General features: G+C 39.5%; 1 protein-coding gene across 5 annotated transcripts in view; it reads right to left on the bottom strand.

The window, feature by feature from the left end:
• Positions 1 to 15,828, bottom strand: part of nlgn3a (neuroligin 3a) — a 129,349-nt gene extending 113,521 nt beyond the window's left edge. For 2 of the 5 annotated variants that reach the window (XM_055159297.1, XM_055159298.1), the window contains exon 1: positions 15,357 to 15,828. In XM_055159297.1, the coding sequence (XP_055015272.1) occupies positions 15,357 to 15,828 (472 nt within the window). Of the gene's footprint in view, positions 1 to 5,385; positions 5,446 to 14,175; positions 14,190 to 14,356; positions 14,417 to 15,356 lie in introns of all 5 variants that reach the window. The other 3 variants (XM_020928243.1, XM_055159296.1, XM_055159295.1) reach the window with 3 other exon arrangements.
• Positions 15,829 to 16,522: the final 694 nt, after the last annotated feature.

Here is a 16,522-nt window from a genome sequence, read left to right as displayed (position 1 = left end):
ATTGGCACTGTGTGTTTTTGAAATATGTTTTAGACAACAGATAAATTTAGACAGCGTGTGGTCATTTGCTTATTCAATAACTGAATGTTACATTGGCTAAAACTAGACAGGCTTTACATGTATTGCATAAATGTGTGCTGCATGTATGCTATGCTTTGTTAATGCTGAGTTTGTTGCTGGATAACTCTAATTCGACATGGGAAATACAGTATGGCGTCATGTTTACAAACACATAGATCCAAATTGCACGTAGTAGCCTGCAGGCAGGTGGGACATAGTTCTGCTCCAGAGCACAGCAGTGATGGAGGGCCTCTCTGCAGAGGAATCTGCACGTGTGCCTATGTTGTGTGTGTGTCTGCTGTTTGGATAAAAGCATTGTTTATTTGTACAAATGAGCATGTGTCTGCCTGCTTCACTTACTTGACGGATGTGGTTGCATAAATGTGTGCACTTATAGAGTCAATGCCTCTGGTATTATAGCTGGAATTTCACCAACAAATATTTTACACTGAGGATTGGGCTACCGACACTCATTGTGAAGTGGGAATGGCTTTCAGTATAACAGGAACACTGCCTTAGCATTACAGCCAGTGTTAGCACAATGCCTCCTGATACGCACCTATGTGATTAAAGGCCACCATGCACTATATTATTTTTCAGTCTTAAACAATTTTTAAACATGTGACAAAAAGCGCACACCAGAGATACGAAGAGAATCTTATGAAATTTCGAATCTCTGATCGCAAAGACTGCTGCCGGACATGGCTGTCTAAAACAGAGTAAAGTTGTGAACGCAGTCGCTTTGAGACTCTTAAGTGTTCAAAAGATCAAAGCACACATGTTACAATACTTCAGATACATGATTTTAATGCACACAAGGCTGGCGATAAAGTACACAGGAGTCTTGATTGTTAATCTATAGCTTTACTGTGATCCACGTGCTTTGTGGATGTAAACAGACACAAGAACTACTCTGGCCTTTCTACTTTTTACAACCCTTTAAATAGCACTGTTCTGTTAAATTTACGACTTTAGGAGAAGTGAGTAATAGTTATTTTCAATATTTCCTGAGTTTGTATGTTGCACCTCTGTGTCCGTCACTCCATCTGCCTCTGATGCTCTGTTTTATTGGCTGTTCCCGTAGCACTCTTGATGTTTGGTGGTTATGATCTGACAGAGCAGCTCAGAGTCACACTGCCACATGAGGAGTGCAGTGGCTTCAAAATCACACATGAAGACACTAAGCGGGGTCATGCCTCCTCGAACCTGGGGACAAGCAGTTCAGAGCCAAAATTGGGCAAATTCTCCTGTAGTGTGTGGCAGCCATAAGTTGGCATTCCATAAACTTGAAATGACCATCTTTAAAGATTAAAAAAAATTAAGTTGAGGACTACAGGCTAAAATATAAAAATTGTGTCATACAGTTTGGTTGAGTCAGTCAGGAGGGTTTTTTGTAAAACTTGTCAGAAGTATTTAAATTTGCCATTGGAGGGAGACGCTTTGAGGGAAAAGTCAGAACACTTACTATGTATTGCCTTACACACAATAAGTTATTCTGTACTTGTTGACAAGACTGACATTTGGTTGTCCCTTGTCTGAATGAGAATGTCTGAGTGCAGTTATAAAAGTGGGGTGGGGGCCGATGAAATATGGAGGTGGGAGGGGGTGGGACTGTGGAGAGGAGAAGCAGGACAGACAGACTGCCAGCAGAGACAGCAGCCTGGTAATGCTGGGCTGAACAGACTGAGAGACAGAGGGGGTTAGAACATGCACACAACACGTAGTGCTCTGGGCTGCATAAGAATATGTGGCAGAGAGGTGTCATGGATATCAAGTAGGGGCACAAGCTTTGCCCATTTGAAAAACAGTGTAGTAGTACTAGGAGTTAATACTTGCTTAAATAAAATTGAGCAGTATGTCAAAAGCATATCTAATTCTAAATATTGGCTGTGACTGGTGATCACTGCAGGATTGAATCTAAAATTCCATATTCCTGTTTTTTTGCTATTCAAGACAGTGAGAAGACACAGTTCTGCTGATGTTCTGGCCTTTAATTTGAATACTAATGTTTGATTTTCATCAGTAATGCATGCAGCACATTTACTGTAGACAAGGAGACGGCCATTACCCACAATAATAGCAGAGCCACTTATGAGAGCAGTATAATATGAGACAGCCGGCAAGGACTTCGAGGTTTGTGCAGGGAACAGAACATCAAGTATATTTATGCATGCAATTTATGTTAGTGTTAAGTAATGAGACAGTAGGGCTGCTACCTGACCACTAAGATCGTTTTGAAGTCTGTTATGAAGCTATAGCAAAGGTAAAACTGAAACAGTTTAGGGGTAATATAATTGTACATCCTACTCTGCTGCTCACATTGCTCATCATTCACTGCCAGGGTCTAAGCAAGAAATGTGTTCTTATTATTATTTTATAGATAATTATATCATTAATTATTCTCTAATGCAAACTGTCTTTGTTTGCATTAGTTTGCTACTCTCCAGATTTGGGGTTAGGGCTTAATAATCAATGATTAAACCAAAGCAGATGTAGAGCTGGTGGAGCTGCACTCATCATGACTCCCATCAGCTGCAGCCAGATCCTTCTACATGTCACAGTGCAATAAGCCTCTCTATTGTGTTGCATTCAGAAAATAGACTTAGCCTTTCACTATTACTTTCATTCATATTTTATTAGCCCAATGTTCCAGAGTACTAAAATGAAGATTTATTGATATCTGGACTTGCATAACTACATCTTGCTGTACTTGTTTCCCCAGATTACTATGGAGCAGTAGGCTGTGCATGCTGGCCAAAGTACACACCAGTCAATGTGTTATTATTTGCATATAGATGCAGCAATATTACACTGGATACTGGCTGGCTTGCTGCACATACATTACCATTTTGTATTTAACCTAACAGTGAAAGCAGTGCAACCTCACTGTTTATCTCAGGGTTAAAGCTACATTTTGTGATGTTATGACAGCTCAAAAACAGAGCCATCAGATAAATGAAAATCTTGTGGATGCTGTTGTTTGGTGGATAGTCAACTCCGTCACAGGCGCATTAGCCACAGTGTTTCTGCAGTGTTCTGTGGGGACTCTATTGTGTTTGTGCGGTGATGCTCTGTAAATAGCATTAGTTTCGCTGGGTAAAGAAAAGACTTGTCACATTCTCAGTAAGACTTGTCTCAGGCAGCAGCTTGTAGCTCGAGCCACTGTCTACACTGGAGAAGACGAGCCAGACAATGGGATCGGCACTTGTCAGCGATTTTGAACGGACTTAAGGCTGCACTGGCTGACGCATGTGGGTTAGCTTGAAGGGAGGGAAACAGGCACGGTGCACAGAGGAGAGGCACCCAGAGAGCCAGAGTTTGGCTTGAATTTCAACAGCTTGCCCTGGGCTTGAATGAGGAAACACCTGTGTGTCAAAGTGGAGCCATGGCAACACTTCCTGTTCTGTGATCAAGGGCGGGCTGATGGAGAGAGGCCCACCGGCTAACAGGAAGAAGATTCACCACGGGCCACGGCCACGGGAACATAGGAGCAGGTGGATGTAAAGGTATATACACTACTAGAAACTATTCATGGGTGTATATATATATATATATATATATATATATATATATATATATATATATATATATATATATATATACATACACTGTTAATTGCCAAGGAAACTACAACACTCCGAACTCCACTGAGATGTGTTCAACATATAGGAAAATTCCAGTGTAAGCCTGTGAACATTTTCATATGAGACTTGTTAGTTAGCAGACAGCCATACAAATCACATGAAGGAATTAACATAAACCACAAATGAGATACTACAATTATTAAAATAAGCAGCATGTTCTGACAACAGAGAGCTAATCAATTCCATGTTGGGAATTGATTTGGAAAAATCTAACTGTATCTCTTCCATATAATTAGCATAATAATGAGCCCAATGAAAGTAAAGGTTTTGGATGTCAAGGAAACACTATAGAACAAGGTATGAAGACCTTGTACTATGAAGAATTACTATTTTATTCCAATATATGTATTATTTTTGATGAGTGATGCCTGACTCTATGGATTCAGCAGTTACCCAGGTGATGTCATTCTCTGAGAAGAAGAGATACAATGGTTTAAATTTCATGACCATGTTAGAAAATATTGCACATATAGAAATCACAATTGCATTAAGCAATAGTATGAGATATATATGATCCACGACAAACCATACATCTATGAAATCTATAGGTACTGTTAAAACTATGTAAACACATACATAAAAACATTTTATTGGTCTTTTATCAAGAATGAATGGGAAAGAGCACTTTGTCTCTAAACTGCTGGATAACTTATCTGAATTCTTGCCCTGCTGAATGATGTATAGGCTTCAAGCAGCCTTTAAAATCACATTCCCCTAAGTAAACGTGAACAGTTCAATCTCAGAAGGAGCTTGCATCACTTGCCCTATACACAGGCGGGGGGGAGACAAGGGCAGGGGCTGCACCCAGCTCCTGATTCTGATTCTGAGGCTTAAGCCGTTTCTGTTGCAGCACGAGAATCGTCTCTCGTCTCTAATCTGAGGCAAAGATCCACCCTGAGCCAGGAATATCCCAAGATAAATATGGAAAGTGAACAATGCGATTGCTGAGCGGCAACTTCCCATTTTCTACACCTCTTCTATAATCCTCTCCAGCAGCACTCGTGAACTGCCTCTCCTCATCTGAATGTGCTGCAGAAACCTGGAGAACAGCGTGCTATTACACTGCGCTACTCTCCTCTGACATTAGCATCGCAAATGGTGCCGCCGGCCACACCTTGAGATACGACTGCTCCTGCCACCAGCTCTGCCCTGCTAATAACACTTGTTCCCGTCAGCGCAGGCTATAATGAAATGGCTTAATCTCTCCAGACAGCTACAAGATTTAATCTAACTCCAAAGTCAATCACTGAGAAGCTCCATGGTTAAATTTAGAAACATCTGTAACAGGAGTGTGGCATGCTTCTGGTGACTCTTCAAGACTCTTCTCAAGAGGTTTAGATGAAAAGTTTGTCTGAAAAAGTTAGTACACTGTAAATTTTGTGTAGAAACTGAATGAAATTCACAGTAAACAATATATAAGGCATTGGAATAAAGTATTTCAAACTGATAAATGCAAATATACTATAAATGTTGGTTAATTCGTTTGAGAAAAAAGATTTGTTTGAAATTAACATTGTATTGTAATTCATTATTTACAGTGTCTCAGCTTTTTCAAATTTCTAAATCATGTAACAAAAATGAATAAACAATAAATTTGAAAGATTGAAAATTAACCAAAAATTAAACAGTAATGACAAATCTAGAGAAATCATGCATTATCTTTGTTCACCACAACAAATACCTTCGTCTTCATCACCGTCGTTATCCGACAAATCCCCGTTCTGTTTTTTTGAATGGGACCCTATTGTTGGAGCAAGAAGAGACATAGAAAAAACAGGGAAATTCAAAATAACCACATAACAATGGGAAAGCAGTTCAATGCAGATACAGATACATACTGAAATACAATACATCAAAAGCACAGATATATATCCTAGACATTAAATATAGTAAAAATTTAAACCATCTTTATACAACAGTTTGTGTTTTTCAAAAAGATATTTGAGTCATACACAAGGCAGAAAAGAAGTTGCAGTGCAGATTGTATGGGTGTTAAACGGCTAGCCCAGACCTTACATCAGACTGGCTTTTTGTCAGGTTAATTCAGACGTTATATTGCTGATTATAATTTTAAAAACTAATGAATACATTTTCAGCAAGATTACATTTCAAATCTGATTTTGGATATGAGCAAACCCAGCCTGGACCCAGCCCTTGAGGTAACTCTAATGCCTGAATGATTCACAGCAGTACTTGTACTATCATGTATATTATTCAGTGGTGTGTGCACAGACTTTAGCCTGCGTCTTTGCCCTCAACAACAGGTAAAGAGCTGTTGTCCTTGTGATTCATATGAGTGTGAACATTTCACCCTCCAGGGGCTCCACACTCACTACAAATATAGCATGCAGATTCAATTGTGTTCCACCACCAGATTATAAATCTGCAAAGGCTTGACAGAGGGGTTAATGCTATTTTTCAACAGTGTCTATACTAAGATAATATAATTTATTTAATACTCTGAGGTTATTACTGATGCAAACCATATAAATGAATATACAAGACTTAACTCTGTAAATCTGACCTAAAAGAGGTAAAATAAGTTATATATTTTGTTCTAGTCCCAATGTTTTCTGAATGCACTCTATGGTCTATTTTCAGAAAAAAAAAATTGTCAATAAAGCCAGGAAGTGTAGTACATGGTGATGTTTTTTTTTTTTTTTATTACAGTGAAGAATTAAATAGTTTACTCAAGGAGAAATAAGAGAGCAAAGCGAGTACCTGTTGCCCATTGCTTAAGCCTGATTAGCAGATCTGGTTTGGGAGCTCTGGAGTCCGTTGATGTGGTAACAGTTATTGAGTGATAGTACTTCAGACAGCATAGATTGGTTGGCAGGTGTGGACAGGGAAGCTCTGTCACTCCACATCGAGCTGTCTGTGAGCTTCTGTGTGTCAAAGCACCATCCATAATGGGTGCCTGACATGGAGTGTGACTCAGCACTACGCCTATGTATGACCTTCAGCCATTCAAAGTGGGCCCCAGTCAATGTGAATATACTACACGCTACTACTGCAGCTAGAATCTGCACTGCTTCTACAAAGGTATGAGGGGAAAATACAGGTTTAGTGCTCAGGGGAGGAGAGTTTATCATGCTTGGTTTGAGACAATATTTCAGTTGTATAGCTAATAGCCATCACATAAGTGCAACACAAAGGAATTTCACTTAGGGTTGTTTGTTTTCAGGTGGCACTACAATATTGTATAGGTCTAAAAAAAAATACAATTGTTAATATAGCAGTCACTAATTTAAGATCCACATTTATGGATTTTACATTTTGATTTTTTTTTAATGAAAATGTAACATAAGTATAATAAAAAATTGGAAATTGGTGCTTGAGAATGACATCACCCCATTCTTCAATCTGAAAAGCACCAATTATAAAGTAACACTAATCCAGCAGGGTGTCAAGCCAAGGTGTCAGTACAACAGAAAATCTGCAAAATTTTCTAAAACACTGCAAAACACAAATGACACAAGAAGTAAAGATCTGCAATTAAAATTTTACTAAAATGTAACTTTCTCAATCACATTAAATATTTTTCCTTGATGTTTTCTTCTTTTTGATGTCTTATGAAATTTGGGGGTAAAATAATACTGTCAGAAGCCTGGTTCATCTGGTTCAGCCTGGTATTGTAGACCCAAAAGAACTCCAAAACCCCAGAGACTGATTCCACAAATACAGTGTAGAAAAGCTGAATGTTAGAAGCCTCTCCTCTGGTCGAGAAAAGAGGTTCACTGACAATAGATGGGCTTTCGAGTTAAATATGAGAAAGGTCAGGGAGCGGAGGGGGACTTAGTCAAATGTGAAATGTTGCAGCCTTGACAATTGGTGCAGATATATTCAGTCTGCAATCCTCCGGTGGCCATTTTACTTGGAGGGTGCACAGACCTGTCCTGCTGCCCGCTCCTTTCCACGCCTGTCTATCACCAGTCTGTCTGTGAGTGGAGGTGAGGCAACAGCTTGGGAGGGACACATAAGAGAGAATGATGGAGAATGCAGCTAAAAGGTTAAGGAGGCTGTAATCCGCCTGTAAAGGACAGCCAATATTCACACTGCGCTTCAGCTGCTCCCTAAATACAACTGAAAAGAGGAAGGGAAACAGACAAGGCGCTCTGGAGAGAGATAATAGGAATAGACAGTTAGAGAAAAGACTACTATCTTACAAAGCCATGTGTTATTATGCGCTAAATCACAACTTACTCTTGGAATTAGATGGTTCCTACAGTTTTAATTGCTCCATCAATGTTCTCGTTAACTATTTCATCTCTTGTTCTTATATCATAGCGTTCCTGAATATTCTTTTCTAATTGGTAGACTGGAGGGGCTTCAAACTGCGTACTGCGATACTGTAACTGTGAGCCCAGCTGTTACATTACTCATTTGCATTCATTGCAAAATAAGGCCATGTCTGTAAATGTTAAAAATAAGATAGATATGGTTTTGATATGTGTGCTTTAATTCAAAAAGAAGAAAAAAGACACAGAAGACTAATTTCTCTGTTTTGTTGCCAATATAACAGCTGTAAAAATCCTTTTTTTCTGCAAGTTTTTTTAACAACTGACTTTGGCTGCTGTCCTCACAGAGAAAGGCAGAAGTGCGAAGAAAAAAAAAGCATTTTAGAGTTCAATATGAAAGAACGCCAAAGAAAAAGAACTAAATGCTCCACCATGTTTGGGACAGCAGAAGGTTGAGCGATATTCTTAATTTATTTGACTTTTATTTAACCAGGTTAGAATTCATGCCAATTTTTTCAAGTCAATAAATGCAATCTGCATTTGATTTGATACAAATTTGAATAATTGCACAATTTTAATCCAGATGAGCGTCTTTATTACAGAATAGAAAAAAGAGTTGGTCAGGCAACCTGTGGAGAATTTAAAACTATAGCAAAGTAAATAGTTTATAACCACAGAGACTGTGTGTCCATAAACACGTGCCCTGGTGCTCATTTGTCTCACTTTTAGATGCAGAGGCAGAGCCCTCACACTCAGTGGAGCACACACAAAGAACACAACACAGACCCTGAGCCTGGGCCCACTGTGGAGGCTGGACAGCACAGCAGCAGGAGCCCTTTGAATAGAAACTTCCTGCTTTGGCCATGTCCAGCATTTGAATCAGTGCATGACCCCATCTTAGGCATGACTACAGCCTGCAGATGATAGATAGATGTTAAAAAACATCACAGAATACCCCTCACATTAAACAGTGTATATGTCGCACCACACAAGGCAGGGATTGTTCTAGTCCTTTTGGAAAGTTTCAGAGCCTGCAGAGATGTGGGGAGTACAGATTTGCTCTCAGGGAGCAGCCCCTCCCCTCTTGTGGCAGTGCTGAGTCGGCCAACCAACGGGATTACCATGGTGTGTTACTGTCTGCTGTGGCCCAGACAAAGTCTAACCGGGATTTGGGCTTTTTCACATTTTTCGCAGCTCCATAGAATATGAGGTCATCTGGTGTGAGGAACAATGCCAGTGTCACTGATGGTGCTTAATCTACAGGTCTGGCCACAGTTTACTGGCACTACATTATGTTAAGGCTTTGGAATGGCTCCTGGCCTCCTGCTATTGGCAAAGACTTCACCTGGGGTGCTCTTAATCAAATTTTTAAGTATTACATATAAAATTAATTTACCCAGATTTTTACTACTATTCCATTAGCTCTTTATAAATAAATGTTTTCACTGTCTTCTATCTTGTTTCTTTCAGCTTTTTCCTGTCTTTGATTTCTAAAGTTTATATATTTCTAAATCTTATAAAACTGGATTCGGCCTGATCGAGCCTCTCATAACTAAGTTTTAAATTTGGTCTATGGATTTAACAAGGTAAAAATCTCAAGATAAATTTTGAGCTGTTCTTTCAAACCTCCTTGAGCGTCCTATGTGTTCCAACACACTATTGTCTCTATTCAGACCAATGAGATCCAGAGGAGCTTACACACACTCCAAGTGCCTCCACACAGAGACTGTAGGGGCCAGTTCAAAGACATGCTGATCTGGCACAAGGTCCATATGCACATGACCTTTACAGCAATGGTCAAAGCCCTCACAGTCTGGTGTTTGAGCCTAGAAAAGGTGGTCCGCTCTTTAATGATGTCTATAAAATGTACATTCAGTGGGATCCATCCACCCTAACAGAGCATGCAAAAGTCATAATTCAGTCTTTAGCATCGATTGATCACCGCAGCTTAATCAATTTTAAATGTAAGACTGTTGGGGCACCAATTGAGTTAATGTCCAAATGTTTCTGGTTTCAACGTTTACTCATTTCTATAATAGGATGCTGCCTTTTCCACAAGCATGCTATCTTTTAAATGAGTTAAACGTTTTACCCATAGAGTAAATAAGACTGCTTTCTCACTGTCTGGCTGTAATTGTAAACATTTCTATCATCAACACGGATGAAAGAATCATGTGGCCTGAATGTGTCGCTGTATAATGGGCTCCACACATGGGGAGTGGCATCGCTGCTGCTTCTCTGTTCATTTTCAGTGGGACCTGTGCGACAATGTGAAAATTGTCTCTCTCTGTGCTGATGTGGGTCTGTGAACATTTTCAACTTTTCTTGCTATTGCCAACACTACAGCCAATCAGAGAGTTTCTGAATTGACATGAGAACTGCCAAAATCAAAATCAGCACAGATTTTTGACACAAAACAGAGTCAACATAATATATAACATAATAATCATGGTATATATATATATATATATATATATATATATATATATATATATATATATATATATATAAAAATGTGTTTCTCACCTTCCACGGTGGTAGGTCTCTCTCACCCTCATTGAGCTCGGGTCCTCTACCAGAGGCCTGGGAGCTATATATATATATATATATATATATATATATATATATATATATATATATATATATATATATATATATATATATATAAAATAAAGGCATCAGTGGTGCCTGTGGTGATCGAAGCACTTGGGGCTGTAACCCCCATACTGGTATCTGGCTACAACAGATACCGGGAAAAACAACGGACAACTCAGTCCAGAAAAGTGCAGTACTGGGAACAGCAAAGATACTGCGCAGAACTCTCAAGCTCCCAGGCCTCTGGTAGAGGACCCGAGCTCAATGAGGGTGAGAGAGACCTACCACCGTGGAAGGTGAGAAACACATTTTATATATACACACACGCACGCGCGCACACACACACACACACACACACACACACACACACACACACACACACACACACACACACACACACAGAAAAACACACTATAATTAGTCAATTATTCATACAAAAACCTTACAGGTCTAGTGGCTTCATACTTAGAGCTTTCATTCCATAATTCCCTTAAATTTCACAGCCAATCAAATCTGTAGAAAACTCGCAATTTCCCTGGACCAGAGCATGATCTGTGTAGCTGCTGCTGGTCACTGTAGTTCATCACTCTGCGTGTGTTGGGTTTTTAAATTGTTGCGATGAGGGACGCTGGTCTCTGTCATTTGTCGCCCCTGTGTTGAGCCCATAGTGCTGTGTGAGAGCTGGCTGACTGTGCTGGGGGGTGGTCAATTCATCACTCCTGAAAATGCTGTTCTAAAGCTGTGCCCCAGCCCAAAAATTCATACATGTGAATAGGATTTCAAAGGGTTTGTGAGAGCTACGAACAAGTTAGGGCCACATAAAATACCTATTTTTTCCCTTTCACGGTATGAAATCCAGGTACCATGGGTTAAAAACACACCCACTGTTTCAAGTCAAGTCGGTGGTCATGTCCTGTAGGCCTTTATGTACGATGCTTAAACTCATCTTGAATATACCCTCTATTCTTTCATCACATGTCTTGCATTTAATGAGGTGGGTGAGTTTTGTTTTCTTCTATCTTGATAGGCATCACCAACAAACGTTCTTTGTGCAAGGTAAGAGGGTCATTTACCTCTGATGTTACAACTGCATCCTGTTGCTTGGCAACAATCACACCATTTAATCAGGAGTCAAACAGAGCTTTGTTCATAATAGTCAGTCTCTTTATCCTGCACTGCTGCTGTGTGAAAGTGAATTTTTGAAGATGCCTTGTACATGACTCAAATTACAATCTTTGGTTTAATAAAAGCAAAGAATATTACACACAGAACATGTTTTGAATGTTTTGTGAAACATGACTTTTGAATAGTTGGAAACATGGATTTAAATCTAGAGAAGATAGAATTGATGAACAGATTAAGTTTTTTAACCTATTTAGTAAGCAGAGTGCACTGCTGAGGTGCAACTTATTGGGCGAGATGATTAAATGATGCTCCATTTGCACTGCTAATTCAACATAAACCAGGATTAGCAGGAGCAGTATATGATTGTGAAAGTGTTCCCTGTGAATTAAGTTTGTAGAAACAGAAGGCAACACAGTCAGAACCTATGTTCTTCGTCATGTATCACAAAACAGCATAAGGTTTGGATAAGCCCTTTTCTCATTATCAAACATGACGAAGATAATTGAAATTTTTAAATGGAAGGGGAAATATTAAAGAGGTTTTTCTGGCTATATTCCACAACCGGGACTAATTCAGAAGCAGAAACGCCTGGAGGGTCAGTCCGTCTCTAAAAATGAGTTTTAAATGTGAGCGAATAGTAAAGCTAACATCTGCTTCAGCCTCAGTGGAAATCAACTCCAGCGCTCTCCCAGCTCAAACCGGAGCTTTACTGTACACGGCTATGCCCAGGATCACTCATAGAAAACTATTACGAGCCTTCAGGCTGGCTTCAGAAGACTCTCTCTGTTATTACTGACTGTAAGATTTAGCATGGGCTGATCAAACGGGTTTGGGCAGTTATGGGTTTTTGCTGGATAAATGGTTTCTATTTGAACAAGCCTGAATAATGAATATAATAGAAAGGTAGCTCAAAGTTGTGTGTAAATTTAATTAACAGCAAAAGATGAGATGAGCCCAGGTGTCAAGTTTAACAAATACATCTAATAAAAGCTGTTGAAGAGTGAATTCAAACTTAAGTCATATGCAAATTTGACTTTTTGGATATTCTGCTTCTGACTTAATCATCCAGTCTTTTTTTTTTTACAGAAAGGTCTCACATTTTGTTTAAAAATAAAGCAGACATTTTAAAAAGTAGCATATAGTTAAGAAACTTGAGTTAAGGCACTAATCTCATTTAAAACAACATTTGGTCATGTTTTGGTGATGTTCAAAATACAGCACCCTATTTTTATATTACAATGCTTATTTTATGTATTTTCTTACATAATAGAAATCAAGACAGTAAGTGTAAGGTAAATACTTTCAGGAATTTACTACATGTTACAAATGATAGGCCTGTCACGATAACACATTTTGAAGTATCAGTAAATCATTATATTGCTACAAATATAATATCAGTGTAAATGGTTATATTGAATCTTCTTTATGTTACTGACACAAAGCAGGAGAAATCTCATTAAAAATAGACTTTATTATTTTTATCATCATAAAAGTTACTTATTCAACCCTCTACAGCTCAAATCTTATTACAACAAAAATAACAAAAATGTTCCCAATATTACAAATACATAGTAATTATCGTGACGGGCCTAAAAAAAACATGTGAAAAATGTTTTGTTTGTGCAGCCAGGACATGACACACGAACATTAGTTTCAGATTTAGTTCCATAAACTGACCAAATGTTGCTATATTACATCCTTATAATTCTTATGGGACATTTTAGCCATGAAAATAAAATATAAAATAAAAATTGCAATCATTGTCTTGACATGAAATGTTTTTTTGTTTTTTTTTTCTTCACACTCTTTCACATGACTAGGCCTGTCATGATAATTTTTTAAAGTCAGATATTGATATTTTGTTGTAGTAAATATAGACGATTATTGATAATACTGAAATCAAACCATGAAGCAAAATTATCCCCCCCAAAACATATTCTAAATGTGCATGTGTTTTGAAGAACAGGAGCTGCCATAAATAATAATAAACAGAATGGTTAAACATTTAAAGGTGCATTGCATAACTTCTCAGTTATAGACTCTGTCAAAAGCTTTTCACCATGGTGATGTTATTGCGTTGTCTGGAATGTTTCATAGTATGGTATTAAACCTTTCTATCTTCAAGACCATATTACAGGCCAGATCTGTGGAGAGGCAACCCCGCTCACAGTCAGAATGTTTGTTTTTCAAGGAATTTTTGAGCTATAAAACCATCTGTAATTGAATAAATGTAAGGTAGAGTTCTTAAATGTCATACTGTGGAACCACCAGCTGAAAAGTTACATAGTGCACCTTTAACTTATCTTAGTTATCTATAATGAGCCAAATCTGGTTGTAGTACAGAAAATTGACCCAAATTTTCCCACTAGAAAAAAAAAAATGTTCCCACGATAAATATTAACCCCCCCAGAAACATTGTTCTATCTGCTATGTATTGAAGTGGATTTAGTATTTATCGTGACAGGCCTACACACAATGACTACAACCTCCCTCCATTAAGCACATATGCACACAGCACTAGCACTCACTCACACATGACTCACAGGTCCCACGCTCATCCCAATTAACACTCTGATCTGGGACTTGATAGCTGGTGACATTGCCGGCTTTGGAAGGATGCACTGATCCCACTTGCTCTGGGCTTTCACTCAAAATCCTCCTTTTTCGTTGCATGTATGGATTTGTTTTACATACCTCCTTTTCTACACATTTTCTTGTTGGGTTTCCTGGCACATTCCTTGGATATTCTTTTGACTGTAAAATGAATGGGAAAACTACAAAATAACAGCGAGCTCTGGAAAAGATAGCAGGTAACATGCAACAACCGATTCCAATCATTTTTGTAAAACCCATCTCCCCTCCACCCCTAATACCCAGTCAGTAATGACAAGAACAACAAAAGGACCTGTTGAGAAAGTAACTGGGGTGTAACTGCAGAAATATTCCAAAATGGTGGAATGAATTTGCTGCAACCTGGGACGAAGGAAGCCCATATTCACATGCACTTCTATTTAAGACCCAATACAGCCACACAGACCTCTGCAAAGAGACATTTAACTTTCTAATCGGATAACCCAAAGTGTTATTTGACATTGTCCATTTTGGGGCACTTAACATTTTAAAGCCATTTTGCTGTGTGGGTCTCCTTTAAGTGGTGTAATAATGGGAGCTGCTTAAAAGTATCAACAGTAATAAATCTAAAACTTTCCAGACTTTTTAGCTGCTGCAGACCAATCAATGTGAGCCCTTTGGTTTTGTGCAAGGACGAGAACAGGAGTGTAAAGGGTCTTACATAGTAACGGCTGATGCCACGGGCCTCCTCTGTACCAGAGAACATTTCACCAACCCTAAAGGTCATTCACTTATGGAGCAGGCGTCTGATTCCCCAGGACAGTCAAGACAGTGAGGGGTGGGAGGTGCACCGAGAACTTCCAATCTCTTTCTTTTAGGATTTAAATCATTTTTGTTATTTAAAATATAGATTATTTGGTCATCAAAAGAGGAACCTCTAACAGTGGCATGAAAGGGGAGAGTTGATGAAAAGACTAAATGATTCGTCCAGTCAAGATGGAGGAGATGGACACAGACACGGCATGCGCCAGACAACAGGTCATGCGCAAAATTGAGAAACTTTTGAAAAAAGATAGAGGGACAGCAAAAGAGAAGTGTGTTGTGGTTTACCCAATACACTCACCATCTTCTGTGGGAACATAGATGTTGAGGTAAAGACAATCCTCGTGCTGGTCCTGTATGAACGTGGTCACTATATCCAGGTTGAAGGTGAACCATATTGGCATCATAATCTCTGGCACTGCATTGTGGATGTTCTGGGGGCAAACAGGGGCAAAGTGGGTAGCGTTCTTGATGCCTGACCATGAGGAGGGGGGTTCTGGGGGCAGGAAACGTTTCTCTCCAACAGGGGGAGCAGCATAGGGAACCCCTAAATACTGGTCCACTGGCCCCAGGATCTCACTGGGTAGGGGTACCCTGACCCCTCGCAGCTTACCATACTGTGTGTTCACAGTGGGGTGGTAGTTCTGGCTTTTTATTGCCATGAAGCACCAACAAAAACATAGTATCCACAAGGAAGAGCTGAAGTTGGTGCACACGTGGGCACCATGCCAGTTCTTAGAGTAACAATAACTTCTCTTTGAAGAAAACCACATGGTCCCTGTGAGCGACATCAACTGTGAGCGACCAGCATACAGGGCCCACAGCCCCGGCAGAAACACTGCTCAGCCTTCCAGTGCAGAGAGCTCTGGGACAGTCATCAGCTGTGATACTGCAGGCCGGCAGCGCAGAACAGGCAAAAGTCACTACTGCGTGTCTGGGCTCCCGTGAGGTCCTTAGTCACTGTCCTCTCTCACTTGTCAGCTCTTCTATCCCGTGCTGCAAGCAGAAAAAAACAGGAAATGAATGACACTGCACTGAAAACCCACCATCACTTTTATCGACTCATCTGTCAGGACATAAAACAGCTCCAACACTAAACATGACAGAACTCTTACTGATATTATCTATTATTATGATAATTATAATCAAGATGATGCCATGACTTTGATGCAGCAATTAAATGTTGTCAAGTTGCGCCTAGAGTGCTAATAGGACCCTTAGCTGTTTTAGGCAGATCATCTTTAGGGATGGTTATTAACATTGAGAGTTAACAGTGGCATTATCTGCAGAAAAGGCACAGCTCAAATTGAGTCCCAGAGTCATGTACCATAACACGGCTTATAGTAGCATTTTTGTTGACAGCTCCCTTTGGTATTGTACTCATATAGGCATTGAAATTCCAGCCCCCAGTCCTGGCTCTTACATGGGGTCACATTTCAGATTGACCAGAGGGTTGGGGCAGGGGAG

The sequence above is a fragment of the Boleophthalmus pectinirostris genome, unplaced genomic scaffold (assembly GCF_026225935.1).
Source record: "Boleophthalmus pectinirostris isolate CB_2022bp ecotype Guang Dong unplaced genomic scaffold, ASM2622593v1 HiC_scaffold_23, whole genome shotgun sequence".
Taxonomy (NCBI): domain Eukaryota; kingdom Metazoa; phylum Chordata; class Actinopteri; order Gobiiformes; family Gobiidae; genus Boleophthalmus; species Boleophthalmus pectinirostris.
Note: the sequence above shows the minus strand (reverse complement) of the source record. Positions and strands in the feature narration are given on the sequence as shown.